The 13,865-nt window shown below is 38.3% G+C and overlaps 2 protein-coding genes across 2 annotated transcripts; both read right to left on the reverse strand.

Annotated features, from left to right (window-relative positions):
* Nucleotides 1-8,031: 8,031 nt before the first annotated feature.
* On the reverse strand, nucleotides 8,032-9,342 carry LOC130185669 (myeloid-associated differentiation marker-like). Its single transcript, XM_056402255.1, has one exon. The coding sequence runs from the start codon at nucleotides 9,340-9,342 to the stop codon at nucleotides 8,491-8,493; it is 852 nt and encodes a 283-aa protein (XP_056258230.1). The 3' UTR covers nucleotides 8,032-8,490.
* A 732-nt stretch (nucleotides 9,343-10,074) lies between these two features.
* LOC130185342 (myeloid-associated differentiation marker homolog) lies at nucleotides 10,075-13,271 on the reverse strand. Its single transcript, XM_056401760.1, has 2 exons — nucleotides 12,670-13,271; nucleotides 10,075-12,056 (listed from the first exon to the last, which is right to left on the reverse strand). Exons 1-2 carry the CDS (start codon nucleotides 12,934-12,936, stop codon nucleotides 11,466-11,468), a joined length of 858 nt encoding a protein of 285 aa, XP_056257735.1. The 5' UTR covers nucleotides 12,937-13,271; the 3' UTR covers nucleotides 10,075-11,465.
* Between the last annotated feature and the right edge of the window lie 594 nt (nucleotides 13,272-13,865).

Here is a 13,865-nt window from a genome sequence, read left to right on the forward strand (position 1 = left end):
TCTGCTCGCCTCTCGGAACCAGGACATAGAAGCTACTGCTATTTAGTGTACAGCTTGAGAAGTTTCAGCTCGGAACTCCTGTCGAAGCTGCACTGTTATTAGCTTAGCCCAGCTACTGAGCTAACTCGTAGTGTGTTGTTAGCATTCGCTATCAAAGCGAACGGACTTAGCCGTGAGGAGCTAAACCAGCTTCTGCTATCGGCTGTGCCTGCGGTCTCAGCACGGGAGCACGAGGATTCGGATCGGCCGCTGCCAGTGTGTGTGACTCGTCGTCGGTGGTCGTCGTCCCGGACTGCCAGGGAGGCTCCATCGCCTGCTCACCGGCCAGTCTTCAATCCATCTGCAGTGTCGTCTTCAGGACTCGGACCGGGTAAACTGCTGTTCTTTGGATTGGAGGTAACACTTTTCCTTTACTGTTCCTGGATCGTTGGGAATAAAGTTGGATTTCCTCGCACTCAACAGTCACCATATCAGGCCTGCAACGGGGTTATTTTGTTTTGCCGGCTGTGTGTATATGTGTGTGTGAGTGTGGGCCCACTGAGTTGTTTGAGTTTACTACTGAAAGTAACTAAAATCTAAATATTTGGGATTTGAATGTAATTTGAGTAACTTGAAAGTAATTCTGCATCTTAGAAGGTCTTTTTGAAACATAAAGAGTAGTGTTATTGAAACTTAAAGGAGTACGCTATACATTGTGGGGAACTTAAAAGTGTTGTATTTCACTGAAAAGGTATTCTTTTTCATTTCATGATCTAGCCTAGGTGTTGTGATAAAAAAACAAGACAACAAAGAATTTACTTTAAACATATTGTCAGTTAAAATGTATTGGTGGTTTGTTTAATGCATTTAAAAATTGAAGTAAATCATTGATTTGTTTATTTTTCTAAAAAGAGACTCGTGATATTTCCTTCCCTAGAGATAAAAGTGAGCATAGTGACTGCTTAAAGGTGAGTTATCCTTTAACTATTGTTATTTGGAGAGTGTGAAGCAACACAAAATAATTCAAAGTTACTATATTTCATGTTTTAAGAGACAGACAGCCAGGTAAAAAACACTTTATTCAGAGTTCTAAGATTAAAAGGGTGAATTCATCTAAGTGTATCAGTTGATTGTGTATAAAAAAACGTAATCCAAATTACTTCAGAGAAATTACTTTAAAAATTAGGGTTAAAATACAATTAATGAACCCAGAAGCCTGCCCTTAGTAAAAGGTCTATTGAGGGGAGTGCTACAATTATTTAGCATTTATCCAACATTTAGCTGTTATGGACGAAACAGTGTCAGCCCGTATTCAAACAAAGTGGAAGGAGCTCAAAATAGGCTGACCACTCCTGAAGTCAAGTGTATTTGAGAGAAAACTGTTAAAAGAAATCAGTGGCGTAGCGGAAGTCTTGTCCTGTTTGTGAGTTGTTTTGCGTGCCACCCTGTTTAGATCAAATTTATAAAAAATAAACATAAATAAATATGAATGATGATTATTATAAAACTGAGTATAATGGAACTTGTAAAATGGTATATACAAACCTTTGCCCCTAAGGTGAGTAAACATCTCAGAGAGCTGGGGTAAATACTGCTGTCCTTAAATCTACTGTCAGAAGAAGTCATGTCCTTAAAGGTTTGTCTGATTTAGACCTAAGATACAGAGGTTAGTGTCGTATACAAGCAGGTAGGATGGGAGAGCAGCAGAAGTAGCACTTGAGAGCTGGAATTGATCGTTGCTGAACTCCTAACAGAAATTGTGCAATCAAGCTTAATAATCATAACTCTTGGTAGACCAGTCAAGCTTTGGGTTTCTCTACAAATGACATGGGACTCTAATGAAAGAGATGCTTCATATCTCAGGCGTTTGTAGAATGGTCCTTTTTTTTTTTTTTAGCCTTTCCAAAACCAAAAACAGCGCAAACGTGTAAGGAATAGATTAAACAGTTTGTTTCTCTGCTTTAATATTATATATAAACATTAGCATGACCTGCTAACTAGTTTAGTATGTGGCCCACAGTAGAAACCTATTTCCAAACAATCTAGTGAGGTTAAAGGTTTCAACAGGAAAAAAAACAGTTCAAGACTGGAGCATCCACCTTATGTGAGCTGTGATATCAGGGATAAGAGTAACGGTTGCAGTTTCCTGATCTTTACTTGGTTTACTTTCCAGAAAGTCAGATATTTCTTGGTTTTTTCTTGGTTGCCTGTCCAAGTACTGTGAGCACATATACTGAGCATCATAATACTGTACTATGATACTAAGCCTCTTCTGCATTTTGTCCCTGAACACGTAGCATTAGCCTCAGTCAGCCATAATCATTTTAAATTGAACCAGTAGGAAACATTAAAATATCAGCTGGATACTTTTTATCTAACTGATTAAAAGTGTCAACTCACATTAGCTAGCAAAAAGAAAAATTATTTCATCTGACAATATCTGTGCTTTACGACTAAAAATGAAAAGGCTGCTATTGTTTATGTGTGTAAGAATCAGGGCCCTGCTGTTTAGAAAATTACCAAGAATTTCACATCTGTGACTTTTATCATTGTAAAGTGCATATGTACCATGTTAGGATACACAGGTCTTGCAACAGTAGCTATAAGTGAACTATCAATGATTTCTGCAACAATCTGTAAATGTCACCTGTACATTTGTTGTTGCCGTCATATTCTTTGTAAAGCTTTTTTTTAATAATTTTGGTTTTAAAAAGTGCTGTATTGTACTATGCTGGCACCAAACCTGCGGGATACAAGAATGTATTCATTTCTCCTTCCTTGATATATTTCTTGTACAGCAAAAACACAGTGAAATCGGTGGAAAATGTTTCTGTGGAGAAGCACAAACGTAAAATGACTAAAAATAACTTTGTGAATAAGCCTTGCTTTATAAATCATCTTTCATTTAGAGGGAGGCTGAGAAAATTAAACAGCTCAGTTGAAGTGACAATGAATAATTGAGGCTGTGACACTGGTCAGGTTCTATTTTTCAAAGTGCGGAAATTAAAATACAGTGTGAATATCATACAGAGACTATGTACATATAATCAAACCTGAGTCATAATTTGTAGATTTACATAAAAATTGTTCTGACTGACTCATTATGAGTCAGTAAAGTCACTACAGTCTCATTCCAGGCAGGAGGCATCACTGTAAATGTGTTTTTAATTAAAACATTTGAACAGTTCAGTTGGATGTCTGTGCTGATGAAAGGAAAAGTGGGTCCCCTAGTATTAGTATTTTATAAGCATAGTTAAAGTGAATGGGGATTTAAGATTTAATGATTTGTTCTTAATCAAGATGACCATTTGGTCCAATGTGTTATGTCACATGTTACATCTGGTGACATGATCTATGATATGACTGTTTTACATAATGTCAGGGTGTCTTTTCACCTGTTGAAGCTCAATAGTGTGTTTAGTAGTGTGTTTAATAGAGACACAAAAGATTGTAATTGTTGCTTAGGGACACAGTGTTTGTCTATATTTGTGACTTAGATGAAGATCAGATCACATGCTTTGACCAATCATCAATCAAACAAAACCTGGTCCTTCCAGAGGGTTCACCTACTTTTTCTTGTCATTGTAAACTAATTATTGTGAGAGATGATGGCCACGTAGCTGTATCCAAATAAAGCCCACTGTTAATGTGACGCTGGGCCATATATAAGGATAACAGAATTAGCTTGATTTGATTGTTGATGGTTTGACACAGGCCTGGGTTTTTCTGTTCTTCAAAGCCAGCTCAAAAAGTCTGTGGCGGGCTGCTCTCAGAGCAGAAATCCTGAACTTAAACCTAAAGTACAACCTTGTTTACACTTGGGTGTTACATGACAAAGACTTTTCATGGTCAACCCCATCAATTAACTAGTTTTCATATATAGTAGTGCTTTCCCTAAGAGAGTTGTAATAATTGTTTTAAGAGAACCTGTAGCTTATTAAGAACTAGTTTCTTCTTGAGTAATTATGGCAAATAAAGGTTCACTATAAAGATTAAAAATAACAATACTTAGTGAAAATAAAAATATAATAAAATGGCACTGTTGGGGTTTTACACAATCACACAGTAAATAAAGTCCAACAGAATAGTCAGATAAAACAAAAAACAGATGTATTCACGTTATCTGAGTTCTGCAGTGGTAAATGATGCGCTGACCAACGTGGAACAAGACAATTGTTTTTTTTTTTTGTTTTTTTTTTTGCTGTAATGAATGAGCCTTAAGGCAGCTAATTAAAAAAAGTTAGGCTATTTGGACAATAAACTATATTGTAAATGAACTTAACATGCACAGTGCAAACATACAGGCACGCAAATATTTTTCAAATATATAAGACATATTGATTCTTTTCCTCTGACACACGTGAAGTAATTCTGTCTAATTCATGGTGATTCATTCTCACGATGTCCTCCTCCAGCCCCAGAAGGGGTTGAGACTCTCTGATTGCTACACAGTTGAATCAAAGGCCACTAATCAGAGTAGAAGTTTAATTGGAGATAATGACAACAAAAAAGGAAACAGAGTAGGTGTGAATCTGAGTGACTCATACACTGTTACCTCTTACAACTCTGGTTATCTGTTGGGCTCACCTCAGTGGATCACAGCATGCGGCTGGACAAGGATATTGAAAGACGGCTCAGACTTCAGGGACATGTATGTCATTAAACCCTGGTCCTTATGTGTCAGTGTCGGTGATTTTCATACAGGGCTTGCTCACACACACATATACACATGTACTCACAGGAATTACAGCATGATTAAAAAATATGTTAAGAACGAGCAAAGATTCAGTTTAGAGGGTGATTTCAGCAAAAATTTAAATGGATTTGCACTTATGAAACCTTTTGTCACTGTGCTCTGGTGTTTAAAAACCCTGACTAGATTAGTCCAATGGGGAGCTATAATTGAAGATCACATTTTATAACCTTAAAAGAACATAATTACAACACAGAGAGCCCAATTTTGCAGGAACCTGAGGGATGATGCATCTTGTCACTGGTTGTTCCAAAAGGGTCTCTGCATTATTTTTGGAGGATGAGGATGAAGTGCTTATTGCGTTTGGTCACAAAGACCTGAGGAGACTTTTAAAATGAGTCAGAGGATTTTTGGTAATAAAAACCATGAAGTTAAAAATCTATATTTAAAGCAAGTTGTTATGTTTGTTGCTGATAACATAACACAAAGTAATTCACTCAGGTTTCTACTTTGTAAAAATCAACTATGTAAATTCAGTATGATAAATTGGTATAAACTGAAGGAATTGAGGAATGTTTGTTACTTTTTATTTAATCAGTAATGTCATTGATTCAGCTGGAAATCTAAATCTTAGATCTTATCTGTCCTTGGTTTTAACTTGGTTTTAACTGCATTATTGAATTTGAGATGCTAAGGTTTCAAAACTTTTGACATGTAAAACAATGTGAATTTTGACAATCAAGATCAAGTTAGAGGTAAAACAAATTTAGAGATTGATGAAATACCTTTAACTTGATTTGTCTTAAAACATTCAAAAGAAAAGTTGTAAAAGTGAAGTGTTGCCAAGAAAGTGCTGCTTTACATTATTTATTAAATTTAAACTACACTTAATGATAGACCCAGAGCTGCTTGTCTCCATTGATAGTATTTCATGATTGTCCTTGTCAGCCAGCGCCCCCACTAGTTTTCCGTTAGTCACTGTTCAGATAACGCAGTCAGCAGAGGCTGGAGAAATGACATTGATGTGATTAACATGCTGCACCTTTTTCCATAGACAGCACTTCCCACTGTTGGTCTAGGATAGCCTTGGTTACAGTGGATTTGAGTCTGGAATATAATAGTGACAGCAAAAAAGTAAAAAATTTATATGGTTAATATGTATAATATGTAAAGTATGTATAATATAAGTATAATGTACTGTGTGCAAAGCTTAAAAAAAATCTTTGTTTGACATGGCACTATTTCCATGGACTATATAGTTTAGTTTTATGTAGAATTTTTCACCTTTCACCACTGGACGATTCAATGTCAAGTACACCAACTGTAATCCAAATCAAAGCAGACCCTGTTGTCTTCAATTTGCTGCCCTCCTCTGACACATACGGACTCCTTACTTAAACCTGGTCCTGCTTTCTGACAGACTGACATGAGAAGAAAAGCAAAATTTCCACGCTTCACTTACTCTATTTGACCCTAGTTCACTCACACAGATTGGTGTACCAGGTAGCACAATAGCTGTAGGATTACAAGTGAGACTTTGGTGACATCCTTTTTCTCCTTTTCAACTTCATAAACAGCAGCTGCTTGTTGATTAAAGGATTTGCTTTTTCACTTTTCCCACACATCCTTCCAAAGTGTGAAAATCTCTGGCTGTCTCTCCTCTCTCCCTGTTTCTGCCTCTATCTCATCAATCTCCCTGTCCTCCTTTTTCTTCTCTCTTTCACTTGCACTTCTCCCTCTTGTTCCCTCTACCATGACATCTAATCTTTCATTGGCTCCTCTGTTTGCCTGTCACTGCTCTGCATTCACAACATTTATCTGTTGTCAGTGCCTTACACTGATTGAACTTATCACAAAATGCAGTAGAGGACTTTTATGCTACTAGAAGAGCCTTTGTTCTGTTTAGTCTTTCATATCTTGCCACAGGCAGTAAATGAGTCACTTCTCTTGTTTGTGAGGGTCCTAAAAACTGAGTAGTTTTTTGAGTAGTCACAATTTTTCTGCCTATGCAGTACAAGGACAAAACAATACTAACTGATAACAATGACTTTTTGTTAGTTTTGTTTTGGAGTTTTTGCGCTTCCTATTTTATTTTGTAATTGGTTTCCTTGTGTTTCAGTGTTTTTGCTTCCTGTCTTGATCCTGTGTCTGTGTGGTGATTGTCTGCCCCGCCCTAATGTGTTTCACCTGTGTTCAATCATCCTTGCCTCCCTTGTCTATATAGTCTTTGTGCTTCCCTTTGTCTGTGTTGGTTCGTCTGTTTAGTTCAGGGTTTGTTCACGTCGTCTGTTCATGTCTATTATTTTGGTTAATAAACCTGTCTGCACCGTTCCCCACGTTTTGGCTGCATTTGGGTCCTACTTATCTCAAAACCCTTGACAGGCTGAAATGTCTGATTTTCAGCCTTTAGCTATTATGACACCAGTGAGCTGTTTTGAACCCAAGGTAAAGAACTACACTGTAAACATACTTTGTCCTTTAGATGTGACAATGACAATTATTGCCAATTAGCTGTTTTATGTTTTTCATTGCCAAAATAGGCTACTATGATTGAATTACATAATTTTTGGGTGTGAAAATGTAAAATGTAATTTGTAACAAATTTACATTAACCAAAGTACATGTTTCTCTCTTGTTTCCACAAATTGAAACGTACATGTTTTTAATCATGAAGTGAATGAAGCACATTTTAACATATCTTTGTGTCAAAAAAACAAAAACACGTGTTATCCCTGAGCTGATGCACCAAGTGTTCAAATTTAACATGTGATGTTTTTAACACATCTGTGTTACACAAGAGTGCAAAGGAATAGTTTGACATTTTGGGAAATCTTCTCATTTACTTTCTTGCAGAGAGTTACATGAGGAGATTGATACTACTCTCATGACTGTAAACATGAAGCTGCAGCCAGCAGCTGGTTATCTTAGCTTAGCATAAACACTGGAAAAAGGGGGATACAGCTAGCCTGGCTCTTTCCAAAGGTAACAAACATCCAGCTACCAGCATCTCTAAAGTTCACTGTTCCAGGCCAAGAAATTATTCTGTAACCCCCATAAAACAACAATGTGCTTTTTTTTTGTACAACATCATATAATGCCTTAACTAACGTACTTTAGGGGTCCTTGTTGGCAGATTTAGTTTTCTTTGGACTGAGTCAGGCTAGCCTCTTCCCCCTGTTTCCAGTCTTTGTGCTATGCTAAGCTAACCAGCTGCTGGCTCCATCCATATATTTCCCATACAAACATGAGCGAGGCATCAATCTTTACATATTCCTCAGCAAGAAATTGAAAAAAGTGTATGTCCCAAAATGTTGAAGTATTGCTTTATTTAGCAAGTTGGAGCACCCACAAGTGAAAAGATGAGACGCATGAATGTGGAAACACACTTGGATTCACTTGTGGCATAATTTGACTGTCACACTGTAATAAACTAAAGTATGAGCTCAGTATTATTACCCGCACTGTTTGATCACTCAGTGTATCAGGATCCAAAGTTCTACCAGGCAATTTTTTATTTTTATGAGAGTGATACTACAGCTTTAATCATTAACTAACTCTACTTCTTTGTACATATTATATTGGGCACCCAACATTTCAATATTGTAAGTATTCATGTTTGATGAGAAACATTTGCAGAAAATATTTTGGAGTCAGCATCATGTCTAAAACAACAACAAAATAAATCACTAAAGAAAAGGCTTAAAGTTTACAGAATGGCCTATAGGCACAATATAAAACAGAGACCCTGTCCAAAACCAGCCTGTTCACTTTGATTCAAACACATTTTGTTTTCAGTTCATGTTTGATAAGCAGTATTTTCACTGGTTACTGACAAAGAACACAAGGTGTATGGAGTAGACAGAGTCCAGAGTGTAAACAATGAAGTTGAAGATGGTCATGAAGGTGACCATCACTAATTTATCCCAGGGACAAAGGTGGCCACAGTTATTAGGTCTCTTATTGTTGGAGAAACTGTACAGTGGCCATATCACCATAGCTGTCGAATACATCACTGCTGCCAAAATGTTATAAACAATAACCAGTTTGTCAAAGGAGAATGGAATAGAGGTCAGCTGTCCAATGGTGAGCAGGATTATAATGATGCAAAAAATGAAACACAAGGAGTACACAGCCACGCACCACTGCAGTCCCGGGGAGCCGACATACTGCTGTCTCTCCAGGGACATGAAGATGAGACAGGCGAGGAAGGTCTCCAGTATCTTCATTATACCGGGCAATGTGGAGAGAAACCCACTGTTCTGTCCACTCGGGCGAAGGCGTGTCAGGGCCACCTCACCTGCATACACCCCGAAACAGAGCCAGGATATCACAGATGCACCGATCTCGCGGTGGCAGGTGTTGCAGGTGAAAAAGGTGGGGTAGATGATGGAGGTGGCCAAGCACATGAGGCTCGCCAGTATAGCAAAGGCAGCGGTGGAGTCATCCCAGGCGAAAGGTAACTTGGCACTGACAGTTGTAAACTCCAGGATGAGAATGAGAAGGGTGAAGAAGAAGCAGAAGACCCAGGTGAACATGCACCACGCCCAGTAGGGAGATGAGCTGTAGCCCACCGTCGCCACAAGGCTAAAGCAGATGCAAGTGAGGATGGCTGCCAATATTCGAATGATGCCCACAGGCTGGGTGAGTGACCACAAATTCAAATGGGCCATGGCTGGACTGGATGAGTCCCTTTGACCTAAAAAAAAGTTGTGTTGTTTTCTTTTCACTTCAGTTTATTCTGCGCTGTCCATCCCTCAGTGCAGCAAGGCCTTAGCTTCTAAACCAGATCCTTTTGAAGAAATCCATGCAGACAAGAGCCTGGGCAGGTGTGTTCTTTGAAACTGAAATTCAAGAATGGTGAGGTATATTCAAACAGAGCATCCCGAGCTTATCGGTGTAGTTTATGGCATCTGTTTCTCTCTACCTATTGGATAGTGGTTGGGTGTTATCATGATCAGCTCACGCCACACACTGGACTCTGGTCCTCAGTGCAAGCCCAGTTCAGAAGCTAATCTCCAATAATGACGTGGGTGCGTCACATCTTAAGGAATATTGCTCTTATCCTGTCCTTGAGATCACTTGATTTATTGTTTCTGGTGGGAGAAATGGGAGCGTTTGGATTATTTATAGGCATCTTATGGAGTAAAGTTGCATAGTGAGCCAGCTCTACCCCTTCTAGATGGCATCCGTCTTCAGGGACCATATGCCATCTACCAGCTCTTTGACATTTGCAGTGAAATGCTGCTTATTTTTTTTATCAGTCAGTGTTGGCCAGTGTACTCTTTTATGCTGCAGTTTTGCTTGGCCGCAACATGTCCGACATGAACACAAAGAGACTGGACAAGCTGGTCAAAAGGTCTGGGTCTGTGCTTGGCAGGCGTCTGGACACATGAATGTACCCTAGGGGATAAATAAAGTATCTATCTATCTATCTATCTATCTATCTATCTATCTATCTATCTATCTATCTATCTATCTATCTATCTATCTATCAATCTCAAACCATTTTTATAATCTGCATTCACAAAAAACAGACAAACATGAGCAAAATGTATTTATTTACTCTTGCATTGTGAACAAACAGTATGTCATTACATATAGTGTTTACACTGCACACAACCAAAAGCAATTTGTTCTTCACTTTTCAGTCTCTTCCTCCTCTTCCTTCTCTTTTTGTCTCTTTATTTGTTTTTAAAGAATTGTTTTAATATCCACTCCTTAGTTCTTGGTTCTTCCCATTTTTCACTTTTGTGCAGGGCAGGAATTCCTGGACCGGTCAAAGGTTATGTAACTCCCAAGAATGCACATGGTTATCACTGACATCATGATATCATTAGGATAAGGAAAGCAGATTTAAATCCTGACAGATTGTTCGGTTTTGTTATATTGTTTGAAAAAGACGTAACATATAAACATATAAATGTGTGAACCACCTCTACTCGTTCTTTTCCATTTATTCAGTTAATTATCTTGTGTATGAAGTGTAAAAAAAAAAAGCTTCCCAGAGCCCAAGATGAGATCTTGGAATGTCCTGTTTTGTTCCACCAAAAATAAGAAATCCAAGGATATACAGTGTGTAGTGATAAATGACAAAGATAAATAGCAAGTCTTCTCACATTTTGCCTGAAAAAAACAATAAAATGAATGAAAAATGAAAAAATGAATTATCAAAATAGTTTCTGATAATTATATTTATTCTCTTATATGCTTGATTAAAACACTAATCTTTTCAGCTCTGTCATGCGCATGTGTTCTTACTGTGGTTTTGCAGTTGCTATTGACAGAAAATATAGATAGCAGGTATGTTTCCCTCCCTCTCTGTGTGTCAGGGTATGCACACTATGACACACCTTTACAACATCCTTTGAGACGCACAGGGTGGGTCCCACTGTACCTAATTAACCATTAACCAGAATTCTTAACCATTAAACATATTAATTTAATATGTTACTGAGATCCTGTAACGCCATAACCTCAAACTTATGAATGAAATATACCAAATTTCAAATGCTGAAATTGACAAAAACACACACAAAATGAGTTTGTAACAGAGTCTCACTCTGCCACATCAATGATCAAAATAAGTGCATTAAGTGCAAGGATTGCATATCGGTCATGAAGGTAGATGGTAAAAACTGGACACAGCGATAGTTTTTTCATGTCATCATCATGACAGAAAGAAGTTGCTCTCATGGTTGGTACAAAAACAAAATTGAAATAAAATTTGTTATAAAAATACTCATGTTCAATCTTCGAGATGTAAGACTGCCAAACACGGAGGAACATTTGTAACCTATGTTCTGCTGACGAAGAAGACCAGTCTAAAAGAGTAAACTGTATCCACAATGTAAGCAACGAGGTTAACACAGGTCATGAAAGAGATGACCACTAAATTATTCCATGGACAAGTAACCACTTTTGAGCAGTAGCTCGGTCTGGGGTTGTTCTTGAAGCTGTACAACGGCCAGATAACCACAGCTGTCATGTACATTAACACTGCCAACACGTTGCAGACTATCAGAACTTTGTCAAACGGTGCCGGGAAGAGAGACAGAAGGCGGCAGATAGTAAAAATAATGACAAGGGTTGCAAAAATGAAGCAGATAGAGTAGACGGCGACACACCATTGGAGTCCGGGAAACCTTGAGAATGTGGTGTAGTCCAAGCAAATGAAGATGATGCAAGCCACGAAGGCCTCCAGTACCTTGAGGAGGCCTGGGACTGTGGATAGAAAACCACTGATCTCACCAGTTTTGGCCCGGGTCATACCAACCTCAATGGCGTACAGGATGAAGGCCAGACAGGAAGTAACAGTGGCACCAATTTGTCTACCGCAGCTAGGGCAAGTGAAGAAGATCGGATAGATGATGGATGCTGCCAGTACCTGTATAAGAGAAACATCACGTCTGAAATGAATCCTAAATTCTAAATCCTGTAAAGTAACAGTTAATTTTACTTTTTTCCTGTGCAGCAGTCACATATGAACCATGTTATGGATACATTTGAGAACCATATTGTATTAATCTTTTAGCACCAGTAAATAGTAAATATGCATATAGATAATGTCCTAATATCAAAGTCACTCAAACATGTATGTGGCTATCAATTTAAGATGTTGTTGAAATGTTTATGATGGAAAATAAATTTTCTATTTTCTATTTTTTCATCAAATTCTATGGTTGTGAAAAAAAATCATGGACCCAATGAAACCTCTTACAATTTCAAGCATATCAGCATAACAACTACATCATTGAATTTTGTAGTGTTGTGGAGTTGGTTGCCTTCGGTACTTTTTTTTAATCAAAACTGACAAACTATTCGCTCATTCATTTTGGTTCCTCATATGTTTATTTACTTCTGCAATATCTAGACTTTGATATTGCCAGTGACAGTGATGTTCAGTGACTAGTCACTAATGTACTTGACCAACAAGCTGCGACAAGTGTATCGTGACAATATCTGCAGATAAAGACAAAAAACTGAAAAATATCACATACCATTAGAGTAGCCAACATGGCAAAAGCTGTGGTGAAGTCATCCCAGGAGATAGGCAGCTTTGCGTTGAGACTGGTGAATTCCATGAAGAGTATGAGGAGGGTGACGCAGAAGCAGAAGCACCAGGTGAACATGCACCACGTCCAGAAGGAGTCAGTGCTGTGACCCACCGATGCCACCAAGCTGAAGGAGATACAGGTGAAGATCACCTCCAGTATCCGCACGATGCCCACAGGCACCGTCAGTGTCCTGAAGTCCAGCGTAACCATGGTGCTTGTAACCCTGTGGTCAGTTCACTGTGCTCCTGGATAGATGGTCAACTGATCTCTCACCTCTTCACCAGTGTGTCTCCCTGTCCTTACTGATTTGATATTTTTTCTTGTATATAATGTAATAGTAATAAGTGATAATCTCCTTCCTAGCCCCTCATCCTGTTAGTTCTTCCTGCATGTGACGGACAAAAAAGAGGGGAATTTGATACCTCTGGTCACTCCCTTGCCTTATCAGTCCTTCTTCCTCAAATGGCCACCAGTTATATGGAGTGTTTGTCAAGGGAGGCAGCGGCCTGTTTTTCACTTCCATTTGCCTTTCTAAAAGAATTGTGATGTTATTAAAGCAGTTGTGTAAAACAGGAACCACACCTTTTGACAAAGGACTCACTTCACTCTATTTCTCATCGATTATGTTTGGTTAGTTCACGGCTTGCCCACACATCAGTAGTTTAAACATGTAAATGTGTTACAAGAAGCGTAGGAGGAATTAGGCTGAACTACTGCAGTAAAAAGAGGAAAGTGACACTGTATAAGTGAGGGAATGGAGAGAAAGGAGTGAGGGAGCATTTGGAGACAATTCTGAACACTGGATAGAAAAAATGCATAAAGATATTGGCTTTATGACATAGACTCGTCAACTAAGGGCTATAAGTTACTGTTTCAAATTAAAAGCGGTCTATACTGCCCACTGCTACTGACTGCCAACTGCTAATTTTACACACACAGCACCAAATTTCCTCTTGCTTAACTTTGAATGACCTATTAAACTTCTCAATGTGAAATATGTCCAATAAGGGTCAGGCCTTTATCTCAGACAGAATAATTGGCTTGTGTCAAAGGATAAAATGGAGACTTCAAGATTAAACAAGTCCTACATGATCTCTTTAATTGCCAACAAATATAACAAGTAATTGGAAAACTTGAAA

Source organism: Seriola aureovittata, chromosome 17, assembly GCF_021018895.1.
Source record: "Seriola aureovittata isolate HTS-2021-v1 ecotype China chromosome 17, ASM2101889v1, whole genome shotgun sequence".
NCBI lineage: Eukaryota > Metazoa > Chordata > Actinopteri > Carangiformes > Carangidae > Seriola > Seriola aureovittata.